Source organism: Melanostigma gelatinosum (assembly GCF_949748355.1).
Source record: "Melanostigma gelatinosum genome assembly, chromosome: 3".
NCBI classification, from domain to species: domain Eukaryota; kingdom Metazoa; phylum Chordata; class Actinopteri; order Perciformes; family Zoarcidae; genus Melanostigma; species Melanostigma gelatinosum.
This window is the reverse complement of record NC_136636.1, coordinates 16,557,309-16,572,487: the sequence shown is the minus strand read 5'-3', so window position 1 is coordinate 16,572,487 and position 15,179 is coordinate 16,557,309. Positions and strand designations below refer to the sequence as shown.

Here is a 15,179-nt window from a genome sequence, read left to right as displayed (position 1 = left end):
TTCAAGAGACTCATGAGAAAAGTTAGCTTGACTAAAACTCAACTCATCTGACATCTGCACGGGATTTTCTGACTGAAGAGGTGTCTTCTGGCCTCAGTTTTTAATTTTTATTTTTGTGTTCGTTGGTTTGAGGATGGCGATTTGAGGGGATAGTTTTCATCTTCGGTCCTCAGTTTGAATTGAGGGGGGATTTGTGGAATGTGACAGAGCTACACCATCACCCTGTAAAATAAAAAGAAAAGGTTTATAAGCTGGTTTTATAAACTTTATACGTTTTAATCTGAATCACCATTACAATACAGTGCAACCTTTACTCACCTTCGTTGGTCTTGTGGCTCGTGTGGCTCTTAGAAAAGACCACAGTCTTTCAGGTTTTCTTTGATGATGATATCTGTTACGGCGTCAAACACAAACTTGACGTTCTCTGTGTCTGTGGCACAGGTCATGTGAGAGTAGACTTCTTTGATGTCTCGGCGCAGGTTCAGGTCCAAGAACTGAATTTTGATATAGTTACCAGCATCCTCATAAGTATTCGGGCCTTTGCGAAAGAAATCAAGATGAAGAGGTACATTAAACCGTTTTTTAAAGTTCTCAAATGTGCGACAAATTACAGTGTGCGTTTTGATGAACCTCACCATCGTAATCAGGGAAGCACATGCTGAGATGAGCCTTCTTGATCTTCTCAACGAACACATCTTTCTTGTTGAGGAAGAGCACAATGGAGGTGGCGGCGAAGTAGCGGTGGTTGCAGATACTGTTGAACAAGTGCAGACTCTCGTGCATTCGATTCTGAAAGAAAGGATTTGTGATTTTACCAAGTCCCAGTCAAGAACCTTTCAAAGTAACCAGCTATTGACTGTACAAAAAAAGAAGAGAGACAAATTGTATAGAATACTGTTATCATACCACTTCATCATCCTCCACCAGCACCATGTCGTAGGCGCTCAGAGCAGCAATGAAGATGATACAAGTCACACCTTCAAAACAATGGATCCACTTCTTCCTCTCTGACCTTTGGCCACCCACATCAAACATTCTGCACGGAAACAGAAGCATACATTTTATCTTGCAAGGCCGCACAGTGGCAGCACCGATGATGAGTTATTGGTAACTTGGTAACATTCTGTTGAGAAATACTGCACTGATTGACCTGAAATGGAGATCTTTTAAGGAAAACGTTGTCTCGATGATACCAGTGGTCTTCACTCTTGATCGCAGCACATCCTGCTCAGTGGGCACGTAGCCTGGTGTGACCAGTCGCGCCAAGTCGCTCAGGTAGCTGAGGGGGAGATAAAAGTAATTCAATAACAAACAAAAATGGGACCATTTTGAATCTCAGCTTGTGTGATTTCTTACTATCCCGCAGAATCGTTGAGTTGGTACTCTGAGGCCCTGTCAAAGCACACTTGTATGCCAGAGTCATTCCACAGGCGTATAATGATGTCCGACAACTCTTTAGGCATGCTGCCTTCCTCAATGGTGTCTGCAAGATGCATGAGTTTCCTGGCATCATCCTGCAGGGCAGATGCAAGTGGACAGGGTCACATCAACTGAAATCAAATTATGCAAAACACATTGAAGTCTTTCTCAGAATGTTACCTGCTGATCAGCGTGGCCAAAGTTAATATTGAATGTGTTCATAGCCTTCACAATGGCCATCATGGACTGCAGGGTGTTGCTGTAGATGATGACAATGAACTCCAAGCATTCTTCACGTGAGTAACCATCTTGGTGGATAATTCTGATTGGGGAAAAACAGAGCATTAGTATGTGTTGGACAGGAAATGAGACACTGCTTTGGTGCAAAAGTCAAATATCTTACTTCATCTGTTTGACAATAGTGCTTTTGCCTGATTCTCCAGCGCCTATATGCAAGTAGAAAAACATTAAATGTTATTTGCAATAAATAATACATCTATGCTTTTATTCCAAACTTTATTTCAAAATGCTCCACATTTATAAGGATTTCGAAAAAATATGACTGTAGTTTTGGTACTTTCATTTACGTTGTGTGTTATATTAATGCTATTAACTGCAGGCAATGGCATAGAGGATCGCAACAGGTCATAATACTTCTTACTTCAGGTCTAATCTTGTTGAAAGCTGATGTCAGGTGGAACTTTCCCTGGCCCTGACCTACATTGTCATTCGGAGATGATTAAGCTGAGTGTGAAACAATCTGTAACAACCCAACAGATATTCAGAGCGGTATAATATGCCAACTGTACCAAAAAATGTTTTATAAAATACCAAGACATTTGGGTGTAAACTTTTTTTATTTTTTATTAAAAGAACATCAGGTTATTGTATCTGAATGCTACAGCCACTGTTTGTGTTGCGCAGTAGCGTATCTGTGTCCTTCAGGGTTAAGCCCTTTGTGTTGGACGACCCGTTGTTTCAGGATTAAAAAGGGATTGAGTTGAGTGATTATTAAAGTGTCTAATTCTATGACACAGGTAATTAAGCCTTTACTTTACTCATACATGCTTTTTGTTTTCATCACGGTTAATATAAACAAACAGGCTTTTTAAACTATAAAATTAAGTACATTTTAAAGGTTGTTCAGATTAATATGGTCCATCCATAACACAGTTACGTCACACAAGATCTGTCTGTGTTGATAATTTAGAAATAAAGAGTACACCAATATTTTACAAGAGAGAAAATAATGCACCAGCTACAATTATGTCCCATAGACTGGATTTAAGGTCAAGTATAGCCTCACCATGGGGCCTTATGAGGCCCTTAAATATGTGTCACCGTGGGGGTTACCCAAGTTTCCCGCTATTGTATCCAACTTGACCGTCTTTACCTAGCAGCAGTAGCTTGACGGTTCTCGCATCGATGTCGGCATCCTCTTTCAGCTTCTTCTCCAGCTGCTTGGAGTGTTTCTCCTCGGCGCTCGCTCCAGCCCCCATCCTACTTTTTTTCCCGGCTTGGGCCCCTCTGCTCAAAAGCCAAGTGTCAGGAAAAATGGAAGTAGGTCCTAGCTGATCGCCCTCCTTCCTGACCGGTGCCGTCAACTGCGCCGCAGCAAACACTGGAGACTGTTTGAGTATTTTCCTGTCTTAGGAGAGGATTTTGGGCATCCTTTGCCCACCTGACTGAGGAGGGCCAATGGAGCACAAGGACAGGATTGTTTTAGGGCAGAGCCAAAGGTGTGAGGAGAAGCAGACATACATCAGTGCAGGCGTGCTCTAACATTTAGGGGGACTTTGCTGTGCTCAGCGGAAGATGAACATCGGCTCAAGTGCTTATCTCTCTATGCTGTTCGTGGGTGCCTTTAAAAGAGAAGCATGTGAAGCTAAATAACTTGGTGCTGAGCGTTGAGTGTGCCTGTGGCTGGGAACTCAGTCATCCAAACTAGATTCATCTCACATCAGCACCAAAATAAAATTAAACCAGAAGTGGGAGTAAACGTAAGACCACACTTACTCCCACTTTTGCAAAGAGGTCAAATAGAGTGATGAAAGCAGAAGAATGCACTCAGCAAAATGGGGTCATTGAGATAAATAACCAAGACCTCACCTGCCAGTCCCAAAAATTAAGGAAGACAAACTGACATTTCTCATAAGATACTGCAGACTGAAGGGTGAGCTCTGAAGTGCTTAAAGAGCTTTGCAGTTTCACCTGACAGATCTCATTGACCTCAATCTGAAGCTGGTTCAGGATCCTAATCTACTCACTTTCAATTATGTATGTATGTGTGTGCAGTAACTGTATGCTAGCATTGCACGTTTGTCGAACACTTACAGCAACTTTACCGTTAGTCTGTTGTAAACGCTCTGAGAATATATCACTTTAACTTTACCACACTCCCTTCCTTAGTCGTCCTGAGTCATTAGCAGGTGGTGGAATGTAAATATGTACATTTACTCAAATACTTGCACTTTTCTTGAATATTTCCACTTCATGTCACTTTGTACTTATAGTCCATTACGTTTCCTCAGGTCAATATGACAGCTGTAGGTTACTGTAGAAATAGAAAACAGATGAGCTTATGAAACATGATCAAATGTTATCGAACAATGAATATAACTTTCAATAACTTTATCTTAATCAGCTAAGTTTGTAATAATAAAAAAAATGATCTAATGTGGGATAGTAAATCACTCAAATGAGCCATTTTTCCAGCATTGTGTACTTTTACCTTTGATAATCAAGTACATTTAGCTGATCATTATATACTTTTATTTAGATAAAGTAACAATGCAAGACATTTACTTGTAATGGGGTATTTACAGTGTGGTAATGCTACTTCTTTAGTAGAGGGTCTGTTTGCTTCCTCCAACACTGTGCATCAGCAACACAAACAGCAATGAAGCCAGTGTGTTACATATCACATAACAAACCCTTCAGACTATGTAGCAAAGACAACAGAATCTCTGTTATTATAAAATATAGAGCTTTAATTTATTAGTCAGCAACATTGATGAGGAAGAAAAGATGGTATTTTTTTTAAAACATTACAATAACACCAACTGTGCATTATATCATACACTAATTTACCTCAATGACCCAGAGCAAAGTCTGCCAAACAGAGAAAATAAAACAGATGCACATGTTTGAAATATATGCAAATTTGAGAAAAAAAGAGAAAACAAGAGACATACAGTGAGAGCGAGAGCGAGAGCGAGAGCGAAAGAGATTGAAATCTAAAAGCACAATCTGACCTTTCTGTACTTTCAGCATCGTTCTTGCACGGATAGTATTTTCATATTCCCACAACGAGAAAGACATTCACTGACATCCACAGTAACGTAGCATTTTAGACAAATACCATATACATTACACTGTACATGCCATGCACAATGAAAAGCCACCTTCTGAAGATTTTGGTACATGTTTCTCTTCAGGTTTAGTGGTGATCAGCGTGTTCGTGGTTGTGACTTTTGTTTCACTGTATGGAACTTTTATACGACGTATGTGGCACATACGACAGCAGCATAGCGCTGCATTGGATTGACACAAGTAGCTGACTGTTGTTAACCAGCTGCTATAGAAAATACAGAACCATTTGTGGCTGTAAGTCAAGAGAAGCATAGACCATTTACATGACTAATGATAACTATTCACTTAGAGAAACCAATATTTAGCATGAAACTGGCAGGAATGCAACCTTTAGATTCATTGAGAGCCAAAAAAAACCTTTGAGCATACAAACGGCATGCTCTGCCTGATATGAATATACTGCATATGGCACAGATACATGTGAAGTATCTACCGTTTTATCAAGATTACCGATTTGGCAACAGAAGGTGCTTTGTGTCTGATGTTTTTTTTAGTTTTTTTTTTTTTTAAATCACAAACTGTCACAAACTTGCTGGAATTTCTCATCTCAAAAGAGAAGGCAATGTTATATTTTCAACTTTTGTGCCGTTAAAGGACCCTTTCCCCCCCAAAACACAGCTTATTACAAAGATCACGTTTGTTAAGGATACAACATTGAGATGTGTTATTCACATATAAACAAAACACTTGGCAGCAACGGATTTTGGAAGAGTTTGGGTGGTTGATGTAACATCATTACTTGAGGCCAGGCTGGACCACACACTTTAAAGGATTGGTGTCTTACCTGCCACACAGGGCCTTTCGTTAACGTGCGACTGTTTGACCGTGATATGTTGTCACGGCTTGCAGTCTGTTGCCATTTCTTTTATTCTTCTGTGTCCCAAGAAATGCGGTGATCATTCTGTCAACAGCTCGTATCTTGCAGTGAAACAAAACTGTTCGATATACAGTAGAGAGTTCTGTCTGGTGAGGAAGTTTAGGGAAATTCGAGAATTTCTCTGAACCAGCGATTCGACTTCCAGCTTAGACACTGAATACTGCCAGCAGTCAAGTGATCCAACATGGTCGCCTGTAACAGTTTTCTGAATACATGTCCGTCTGTGAATACTCCCAAAGTCCTCGGTTATTGTTGCAGTTTCTCAAAAACACCAAACATAAAGATATTCTCAACATAATAACACATTGTAATAAACACGAACAATAATACAACAATATTTGCACAAATTTACCTATTCACAAAAAAACATGTTTTCTAGCTAGGTACAAAGAATTACTTTTTACAACCGACAATAAATATTGTGTTTTTTTCCAACAGTTACATAGAAACTGTTTGATGCTGTTGCTTTTGGTTGCAGTATCTGTCTTGTCCATTAAGATAATTTCATCTTTCTAACTGGAGTCATTCCCCTGAATGGAGGGTTGCAGTGTTAGGAGGTGGTGTGGAAAGGTAGACTGGGGGAGTGTGATGAGGTGTATGTCCAGCTCTTCATGTCTCAGCGGGAGTTGTTTCCTCATCATGATGCCGACGGTTGCGAGGCTTCTTCTGTTCTTTCAGCTCCTTCAGGCTTTTGGCTTTGTTGTCCCCGGGGCTGACGTCTCCAAGCTGCCAGTAATCCTGGCAGTACTGGTTGATAAGGCCCATCTCCGGCTGGCTTAGGATGGTCAGCAGGTCTTTATACTGACCGGCGCTCGGAGTCCAGACACTGGACTGCAGTGGAGGGAGGGCCGGACTGCCCGTTTCCACCAACACGTTGTTGACCATGCGACTGGAAAGGACCACGAGCTGCAGTTTCACGAGCGTGTGTTTGAAGTTTTTCTCTGTGGATGTGCACAGGTAGATGCCGCTGTCAGAGGACTGCAGTGAGCGGATCAAAAGACCTTGTTCTGTTTTCAGGATGCGGCCCTCTGAGCGAATCTGGAAAGAAGGGCAGTTAAGAGGACAATTCAAAAACTGTAATTTTTAAGATGTTAAAAGAAGTTCAATTGAAACAGCATTCATTCATTTGAAACAACGTAACTGCTTTACCGTTAAAGCTTTGCTCACCTCTTTTCTCCTGTCACTGTTTTCCTTTTGCAGGTGCCACTTGAGAGACACATGAGGAGTCCTGGCCTGGCACTCCAGGAACGTAGTGCTGCCCTCCACCCCATACTGAACTGTCTCCAGAGTATTCTTATTGGCTGTAAAACAATGTGTAGAATATATTTGATGCATTATTTACTGAGAAATGATATGGAATAGATGGATGGATGGTAAGACATGAATTAGAATAACCAGCCAGAGGCAAAATAATAATTTCAACAAAATTACTATTTCCATTTTTCATGTTTGTTCCCAAATTGTGTGTGTACTGTCTGGGCTTAATGCAAAGTTGTCCTAATACTCACTGTTGGAGTTATAACCTCTGCATTGGCGGATCGGGTTGCCGTACTTGACATCCTGCCGACGGCTCCGTCTGGAGGGGTCAGATCAACAATCAAAAATAAAAAGCTTAACTTCAACATATTTTGAAAACATTACGTGCTAACGTAAGAATGAAATCGTTCTAAACAGACACAAACAAGTACCGTACCCAATGCATGCCAGTGTACACGATCTTAATTCTCACCTCTTCTGTGAGGAAGAGTATCTGGAGCAGGATTTGCCGTCCCAGGCGCAGTACGGGTCTCTGGCCAGACAGCAGTCAGCGCAGACCTCACCGTACACATCACAGCGATGGAGAGCCAGGTGGGTCACCCCCAAGACCGATCCCACATACAGTTGTTGCTGTTAAAAAAATGAAATAAAAAAAAGAGTACTTCAATATTCAGGTTTTAATGCTTTCCTAGAAAAATTAAAAGCAAGGAAGTAGAAGTTTTAGGACATTAGTTACTTGTGTTGAATTTATAAGCAGTAGTTGTTTTTAGTGCATCATTGGAAACATTGCTCTCCAGGCTATATGTACAGTATTTTTCCCTTAAGATAAATTCCACTAAGATAAAAACTCCCGCTCAACGCCACTTCTACACTGAAGCATAACTGAAATGGTAACCTGTAAATCATTTTAACACTGTTTCCATTTTCCATATGATAAGCACCAAATGTCAGACCTTTCCAAGAACCTTCCTATGAATTCACTGAAACTATGAGAACTGTAAAGTAAAGCATTACCACATTGTGTTGTAAATTATGATCATTTTTACCAAAATTATATAATTTTCATTTTGGTCAAAGCCACTTCAAACAACATACCCGTTTTGATGAGATCTTCATGGTGGTAATGGCTGTGGGAACCTGCAGTAACACAGTTAACAACAGCCTTAAATGAGCAGGCAAGAAATATTTTGTGTCTTATTTTTATGTCTCAGACAACAAACAATGTCAGAGGACAGAGACCGAGGACGGAGAGAGAAGAAGTAAATAGAATAAGTTCAGAAGACTGACCTTGAAGACTTCTACTTCCTCTAAGACCAACTCCTCTGTCTGTAAGTCGTCTCTGGGCAGGACAATCACTTTCTGGACTGTCCCCCGATCTGTAAAACATGATAGAAGCTCAACCGCAACCCTGTTGATGTTTCGAGCCTTAGCTTAGGTTGCACTCATTTCATCCATCTACTTAGATGTCTGTTTAACAGAAAACTGGTTTGAGAACTCTCTAAATTGAACCTATCTATGATTAAAAAGCAAAGCAGGTTTGTGCTGCTTATGTGTGAACCTGCCAGAGAGAGGCAAGGTCAGAGTTACTGAACTTAAAACTGTCTAGACAATCAGCACATAATGTCAATTAAGGGCTGAGATCACCGACCTGTGCCCAGGAAGAGCACTTCGTAGCTCCCATCAGCAGCTGTCACTTGGTCCACTGCAATTGTGGTGAACTCATAGTCCACGTTGTTTCTGACCACCAGGGGGCGCTTGTGCACCGGGTATACAGCATTGTGCATGGTGGGGTGGTTTCTCATGAAGTTGATTACCTCGTCTGGGTAATCCTTTGTGGATTTCATGTTGGGGGTGAAAGTGCCTCCAGGACACTGTTGAAAGAAAAAAAAAAGAAGTAGGACTGTGAACCCTGCAATTTACCAAATTCCTCATGCAGTAAAAACTTCTTATAAAAGGAAGACACACAATTTAGTGTTGAATGGGAGGAGGCATGTGTATTCATGATGGTTTATGTTTATAACTCACAGTGCCAGGTCGTGGGTAAGGGATCTTCCCAGTGTACGCCACCCACTGGTAGTTGGGCCCCTCCTTGTGGGCAAAAGGCCCGTTGAAGACCATACGGATGTCAGCCATGGAGTAGACGCACACCGCCGAGCCTTTGAACACAGCTCTGGAGGAAGGCAGGAGAACAGAGGGTGAACACACAGAGAAAGCGGCTAGAGGGATACAGATGAACTCACTCCCTGAGATAATTAGTACGGGGTGCTCTGTGCGGCTGGTAGAATCTACTTCCTTCCCACGTACTCTGGCCTCTTACAGAAACGAAATGAAACATAATGACGCACAAACACTCTTAAACCGACTCAACTAGAGTCAAGCTGTCTGACACACTGACATACAAACACCCACATACTGCAGTGAATCGCCAGAGCTCAGGCTGCTTGCTGCTGTGTGGTGGGTGTACCATGTTTGTAACTCCTGTCATGGGGATCTATCATTAGCGCTGCATGTGTTTTTATCAGCTGGGTTTAAACGTGCCTGATGCCCGAGGGGAGGATGGAACAATAACAGGATTTGTTTCTCAAATACATTAATCAAGACATGTTTATTATGACTCTGTGCGCTCCTCTCCCTGCCTGAGCGCAGACAGAATCTCAATTTATGTCTGGTTGGGTTTCCTTCCATTTTAATGCTGTGTGTTGAATGAGAACTTGCTATCAAGCCTGACCTACGAGGAACTTTAGGCTCACGCAGTCTCTCAGACGAGCGCGACTCCCTCCGGGCTCCAGATTCACAGCCTTTGTCTTTGTAGCCTGAATCTGACAGGCCATACGCAACACAGCATTTCAATATCAGAGGGAGCGCTGACAACTTCAGGCTGACTGAAAATGAACAAAAAAACTGCAGGAGGAAACCAAAATACACTTTCCCTCCAAACTGCATGAAAGTTGGAGAGTTTGAGAGAGCCGTCAGTCACTCACCCTGAAACTGAGAAGACGCCATAGATGACAGGATTTTTGGTGTCTTGAGTTGGCTGGATATACACGTCCCCTAAAAGATAAACACATCATTTATAGTAATTAGTCACAGTCACAAACCATGAAAGGCAGCAGTGAAAGTACTCAGATCCTTAAGTGAAAGTACATTGACAATCAGAAAACAATCAATTACAAGTAAAAGCCTGACATTCAAAATTGTACTTAAATAATCTTTAAGATTCTCATTTAAATAAATAAATGATGTAACACAATGGTGATTGAGCCTTTGGTGCACTGGGGAAAGCCCTAGCATTTGCGATATTACGGACTGGGTGTCTGTGGCGACAAGCGGTGTTGGTGATGCGTTTCCCATCACCCAGCAGTGGGTGGTCGGCAAGACGCCGCTCGGATCTCTTAGATCTGACATCTAAAAACTTATCTTGCAATTAACGCTTATCGCCATAGGTGCTGCCAAAGAGATCTTCAAGATTGTAACTTTTAGTAAAAGTACAGAATTATCATGAGCAAAGGGGTACTGAAGTATCAAAAGTAAAACGACTCTTTGTGCCTGTGACGCACACATTACTATACCTGACATTGTTAGATTGTGGATACTGTTGAATCTGTGCAGTTGTTGGTAGATATTTGTAGCTACATTTAATTGCTTTACTGTTGGGCGGTTTAGTCCAGTGGTTCCCAACCCAGGGGTCAGTCTCCCACCAAAAGGCCATAAGATAAATCTGAAGGGTTGTGAGATGAAAACAGGTAATACAGAGAAAAAAAAGAAGAAAAGAAAGAAATTCAGCTACAAAAACATCTACATATTTTGGCCCCTTTGCTGTTTTTGTGAAATATTGGATAATTTGACCTTTTTTGGGCCTCAAACAATTATTCAAATGAAACTTGACATTTAAAGGGGAAATCACTCTCTCATACAAGCCTGAAACATATTGCAAGGAGCCACAAACAAGAGAGCAACTGGTTTAATTTCTAACTATGCATTGTACTAAACAAGCTTTTCATATGTCGTTGTTTGTAAAATCAAAAGAATCGTAATAAACACAACATGTCCCTCTGACATGTAGTGAAGTATAAGTTCATTAAATTAAATTAATTAAGTAAATATTAGGGTCTGTGTCTTGTGTCAAATCATCCCAAGGCTTGATTCCACTTGGTTCCAATCCAAAATAATTGTAACATATGGAGACTTTTTGCTTCCTAGGAGTGGGAGGCAAAGGGAGACCTCATGAATTGCGGTTACGAGAGCCTCAATGAGATCCTGAATCCAAACTCTTCCGAAGCTTAAACTACACTTCTTGAGTCTCAGCGTGGAATACAAGTGAAATAGAGATCTCTGGTGAAACATGACTTTAATAGGAGCCATATGCATCCAATGACTGCGCGGGTGAGGCTGTTGTGAACCCTGCGTATCCTCTTGATGGCTTAATGAGAGAAAAGTGCAAGGAAAAACAGTATAGAAGGAAACTGGAATACATTTAAAGTAGACAGGTTGAGTGGAATAACACTTCATCTGCAGTTGAACACACGAGTTCACTTAATGCTGTGCATCAATTGGAAACGAGTGGAACGGTTTAAAATTGCCTTGAAAAGAGAAGGACAACAATAACCTACAGTCAAAAGTATTTAGAAAACACCAATTACAGTTAAGAGGCATGAAATCCCATCCTCTGTTTTACAACCTGAGATAGTTTCATTGTTTCATATTTGATGTATCTCTCAAATATCACCTGAATCAACTTGAGAAGCATGAAGTGAAAGATCAAAATGTTAAGCCACAATTATGCATGTAGAATTGAGGGTGAAATGTGATGGTCCTTATGGCCTTTGCTTTATCGAGTGTGCACGAAACATACAAGCTTAAATTCACACGACTTGTGTAAAAACAACATTTCTGAATGTGCAAAGTTGCAAAATCAAACTCTTTTGATCATGAGTTTGAAATCATTTCAGAAAAAGACCTCCTTACATGCAAATGTATGAGAATGGCAGGCGATGGCTGCACCCTAAAGCAAAAATGTACTTTTGGCAGACAAAGAAGAAATTCATAACCCATCTGACGCCAGTTTCACAGACCTCTTGGCTGCAGGATGAGCACATTGAAAGAGAAAATAAATAAATCAGCAGAGAACAAGAACAAGTTGCAACTTTAGTTGCCAATGTGTCAGATCAGAAACAGCCTTTGAGACGCTCTCAACATCACAGGAGCAGAGAAACATCTCTGGTTGCTTTAAAGTTTGCTTTTTTTTTAGAAACAAGAGAAAGTGTATGAAATGTCCACTAAGAAAAAGTACAGAGAAAACTGAAACCCAAACAGAAAGGACCTATGTCTTCATACAGATAATAAAAGGGTTTTGGGATTTGTGGACTACGGTGAAACATAACTCATAATTATATCTCAGAAAAGGCAATAAAACGTTATGGCCCACACATTTATTCTCATTTTTGTCGAGCAGATATTTTCATCTCTCTAGCGTCTGTGTGTCTTTTCCCCTGTCTTTATATTCCTCCTATCCCTCGGTACACCACTGAATGCTTTCTCCTCTGTTAACCCTGGCTGTGCCTCACCATCTGAATCTACTCCACTCTCTCCCTCGAGTCTTCATACAACCACTCTGATGCCTCTGCTGGGCTCCATCAGGACCAGCAGGACTGGAGACAGAATACATTTCTACCAGACAGTCTGTGGTTGTGGGAAGACTGACCACAGAGCTGTGGGATGTTACACTGCACCTCGGGACTCACAATGACCTCACCACTAAAACTACAACTGACCTGCTGTGCTGTGGCTAGACGACTATAACTGCAGCAACGCTGCCAGAGGAGCTCTTTTCTGTCACTGACACCGAGTGCTCTTAATGCAGAACATACATTTGCAACTCGGAAAGCCTCATCACAGCAGGAATAAGAGATGCTACTCTACATTTAACTCAAAACTGTGCAGGGTGCATAGTTACTGGGTGAATTATTTAATACTGTCACAATATATAGGCAAAATAGGAATAAAATAATATATTCTTAAAAGGGTACATGTATGTGTATGTTGCTGACCGTCAGCTGTGATCTAAATGGTGTGTTCAAGTGCAACGTTTAAAGGGGTGAGTAAGCGATTGGGAGCATTTCTATGGCCTCGAAACGGCTCTAGATGCTGAGCCGGCCGCTCGCAGCTATTAGTGCAAACAACTGCAAACAGTAATGACTGCACTAACAGCGCTTTACCTGAGTGGGAACTGGAGGGCGACCTCTACGCTTACGCAACGATGCTGTCCGGGATGGACCGCGTCATCAGCTGTAACTGCAGTATGTGAGCAGTGCATTATGAATTTTAAATTGTGCACTTTTAAGTCAAAAGCTGTGTGATTGACTATGTATATAATAATTTAGATAAGCTTTGGGCAAAGGATTTTTTTGAAGACATTTTTGGTGACTTGAGGCAGTTTAAAGCGTCGTCCCGAGGGAAGCATTATAAGTTGTGGGTACGATGGATTGGACAGAGCTTTCTTTCTTCTTGGTATTCATTCCAAGCCCGCTGCTGAGTGGCATCTGTCGTTTTCCCTTTAATTTGAATGGCCGTACCACGAGACCATGTTAAAAGACACTGCGCATTCCACAAGATTCTTGTCCATCATTTCAAGAATATTCTGGCAGGTGTTACCTCTGTTTAGCTTTTGTTTTTGAAATTGTGTTTGTTTTTTGTAACAAAGGTGGTTACCGATACAAGCTCTACGTTTTAGCGGTGGTTAGCATTTAGCATCACAAAATTATACTACATGACTAAACGTTATTCTATTTCATACAAAAATGTTCAATGACAAATTTCTCAGAAAAGTGCATGACATTGTAGTCATTCCAAATTAATTTTTTGCCATTACGGGCCATGAGATGTATTCAGTGGCACTTACAGTACTTACTTGTTTTGCCATTTCATTAAAAAGCTGCCTTACAAGACTTGAAACTTGATTGAACATTATCCATTAGAGTTTAACTTGAATCCATCTCTTCAGCAGGATTTAGGAAAAGTGAGGTGCCGCAAAGTAAATTCAAGCTTGCAGTTGAAATCAGAATGAATTCAGTCTTTCCATCATTGAATATTGTGTAGCGAGCACATTTTCTACTAAAACTGAGCAAAAACCAGTGGAAAGTAGTGAAAGACTTACTGCTCATCCCGCCATCATACTACAAATCCCTCGTTAATCCTGTCAGTCATGTGAATGACGGACAGGCCGGGATGATCCGGGAGATGGGTGGGGGGGGGGGGACTGGCGCCAGCTGCTTACTACTTTGATTACTCTGTATGCGTGTGTGTATTTGGTTTACAATCTCTTTGTTTTTTTTTATTTCTTTAAATACAAATTCTCTGCAAAAACATGTGGATGGTGCTCGAAAGCAGTGCGATCAGTCTTACAGTCAGGATGTTACCTTTCAGGATGTTACCGACTGGAGCCATGCCGGTGTTCAAAGGAATAGACATGTCAAGCTTAACATGTATGAGTCAGTGATACGTTAATCTAAAGCTGCAGCTTCCATGGGATTCTTCCCAGCATTGCTGTACATAAGCAGACACATGCTGCAGTAAACGCTAGTTTGCCGGGCGTGAGTCCTTCCAGTACAGTGAGTCGACGCTAATGCTGAAGGCCTTAAAACTGTAACATCATGGTGAAAGTATGCAAAGCAAAGGGAGGGTAAAATGTGAAGGGAACTCTGTAAATGAGAAAGTTGTTGATACTGAGTCTGTCAACGAGAGGTCCATCTGGAGCCCCCTCGTTTCGAATTGTAGTTACACGGTCACGTAAGAATTCCCACTTTCCATCTGCCACGTATTCATTACGTGCTTCACACCAACTCTAAGCAGATGCATATGTTCCCTGATTTGTGGAACATGATCTTTAAAAAAATATTTGAGATATTTGGCTTTGAAGTTAATATTTAGATCACAAAGTTGACTACCGTAAATGATCAACAGGTGGTGGACAGAGGACACACCTGTTGAGGGGATTGGGTGTATAAATGTTTAGAGATAAAATGAAGCACCATAGATCCTCTGAAAGGATCAGTGATGGAGGGAGCCTCTTAAACAGAAAATAGTAACTCACTTAGTTCATCAAAGTGTGTCTCAACGCCGTCAGGTCCAGGCACTGAGCAAATGAGTCGAGCTTTCAGAAACGTGCTCCACTTGTTGACCAGACAGCAGTGTCCACCGTCATCATTCTGTAGGGAAAAGACAGAAGTCATCCAGCCACCTCCGTGGAAAGAGACTG

General features: G+C 41.3%; 2 protein-coding genes across 3 annotated transcripts in view; both read right to left on the bottom strand.

Annotated features, from left to right (window-relative positions):
• Positions 1-128: 128 nt before the first annotated feature.
• gnat1 (guanine nucleotide binding protein (G protein), alpha transducing activity polypeptide 1) lies at positions 129-2,918 on the bottom strand (the record flags this gene model as incomplete). Its single annotated transcript, XM_079266485.1, has 9 exons — positions 129-222; positions 319-538; positions 636-789; positions 907-1,036; positions 1,151-1,279; positions 1,357-1,514; positions 1,600-1,741; positions 1,823-1,865; positions 2,813-2,918. The coding sequence occupies 8 exons, from the start codon at positions 2,916-2,918 to the stop codon at positions 348-350; spliced, it is 1,053 nt and encodes a 350-aa protein (XP_079122611.1). The 3' UTR covers positions 129-222; positions 319-347.
• Positions 2,919-4,388: 1,470 nt separating this feature from the next.
• Positions 4,389-15,179, bottom strand: part of sema3fa (sema domain, immunoglobulin domain (Ig), short basic domain, secreted, (semaphorin) 3Fa) — a 48,197-nt gene continuing 37,406 nt past the window's right edge. For both annotated transcript variants that reach the window (XM_079265655.1, XM_079265656.1), the window contains 10 exons: positions 15,015-15,129; positions 9,907-9,976; positions 8,951-9,095; positions 8,574-8,796; positions 8,213-8,301; positions 8,021-8,062; positions 7,398-7,555; positions 7,177-7,244; positions 6,836-6,969; positions 4,389-6,706 (listed from right to left, as the gene is read on the bottom strand). In XM_079265655.1, the coding sequence (XP_079121781.1) occupies positions 6,278-6,706; positions 6,836-6,969; positions 7,177-7,244; positions 7,398-7,555; positions 8,021-8,062; positions 8,213-8,301; positions 8,574-8,796; positions 8,951-9,095; positions 9,907-9,976; positions 15,015-15,129 (1,473 nt within the window). In that variant the 3' untranslated portion in view covers positions 4,389-6,277. The remainder of the gene's footprint in view (positions 6,707-6,835; positions 6,970-7,176; positions 7,245-7,397; positions 7,556-8,020; positions 8,063-8,212; positions 8,302-8,573; positions 8,797-8,950; positions 9,096-9,906; positions 9,977-15,014; positions 15,130-15,179) is intronic.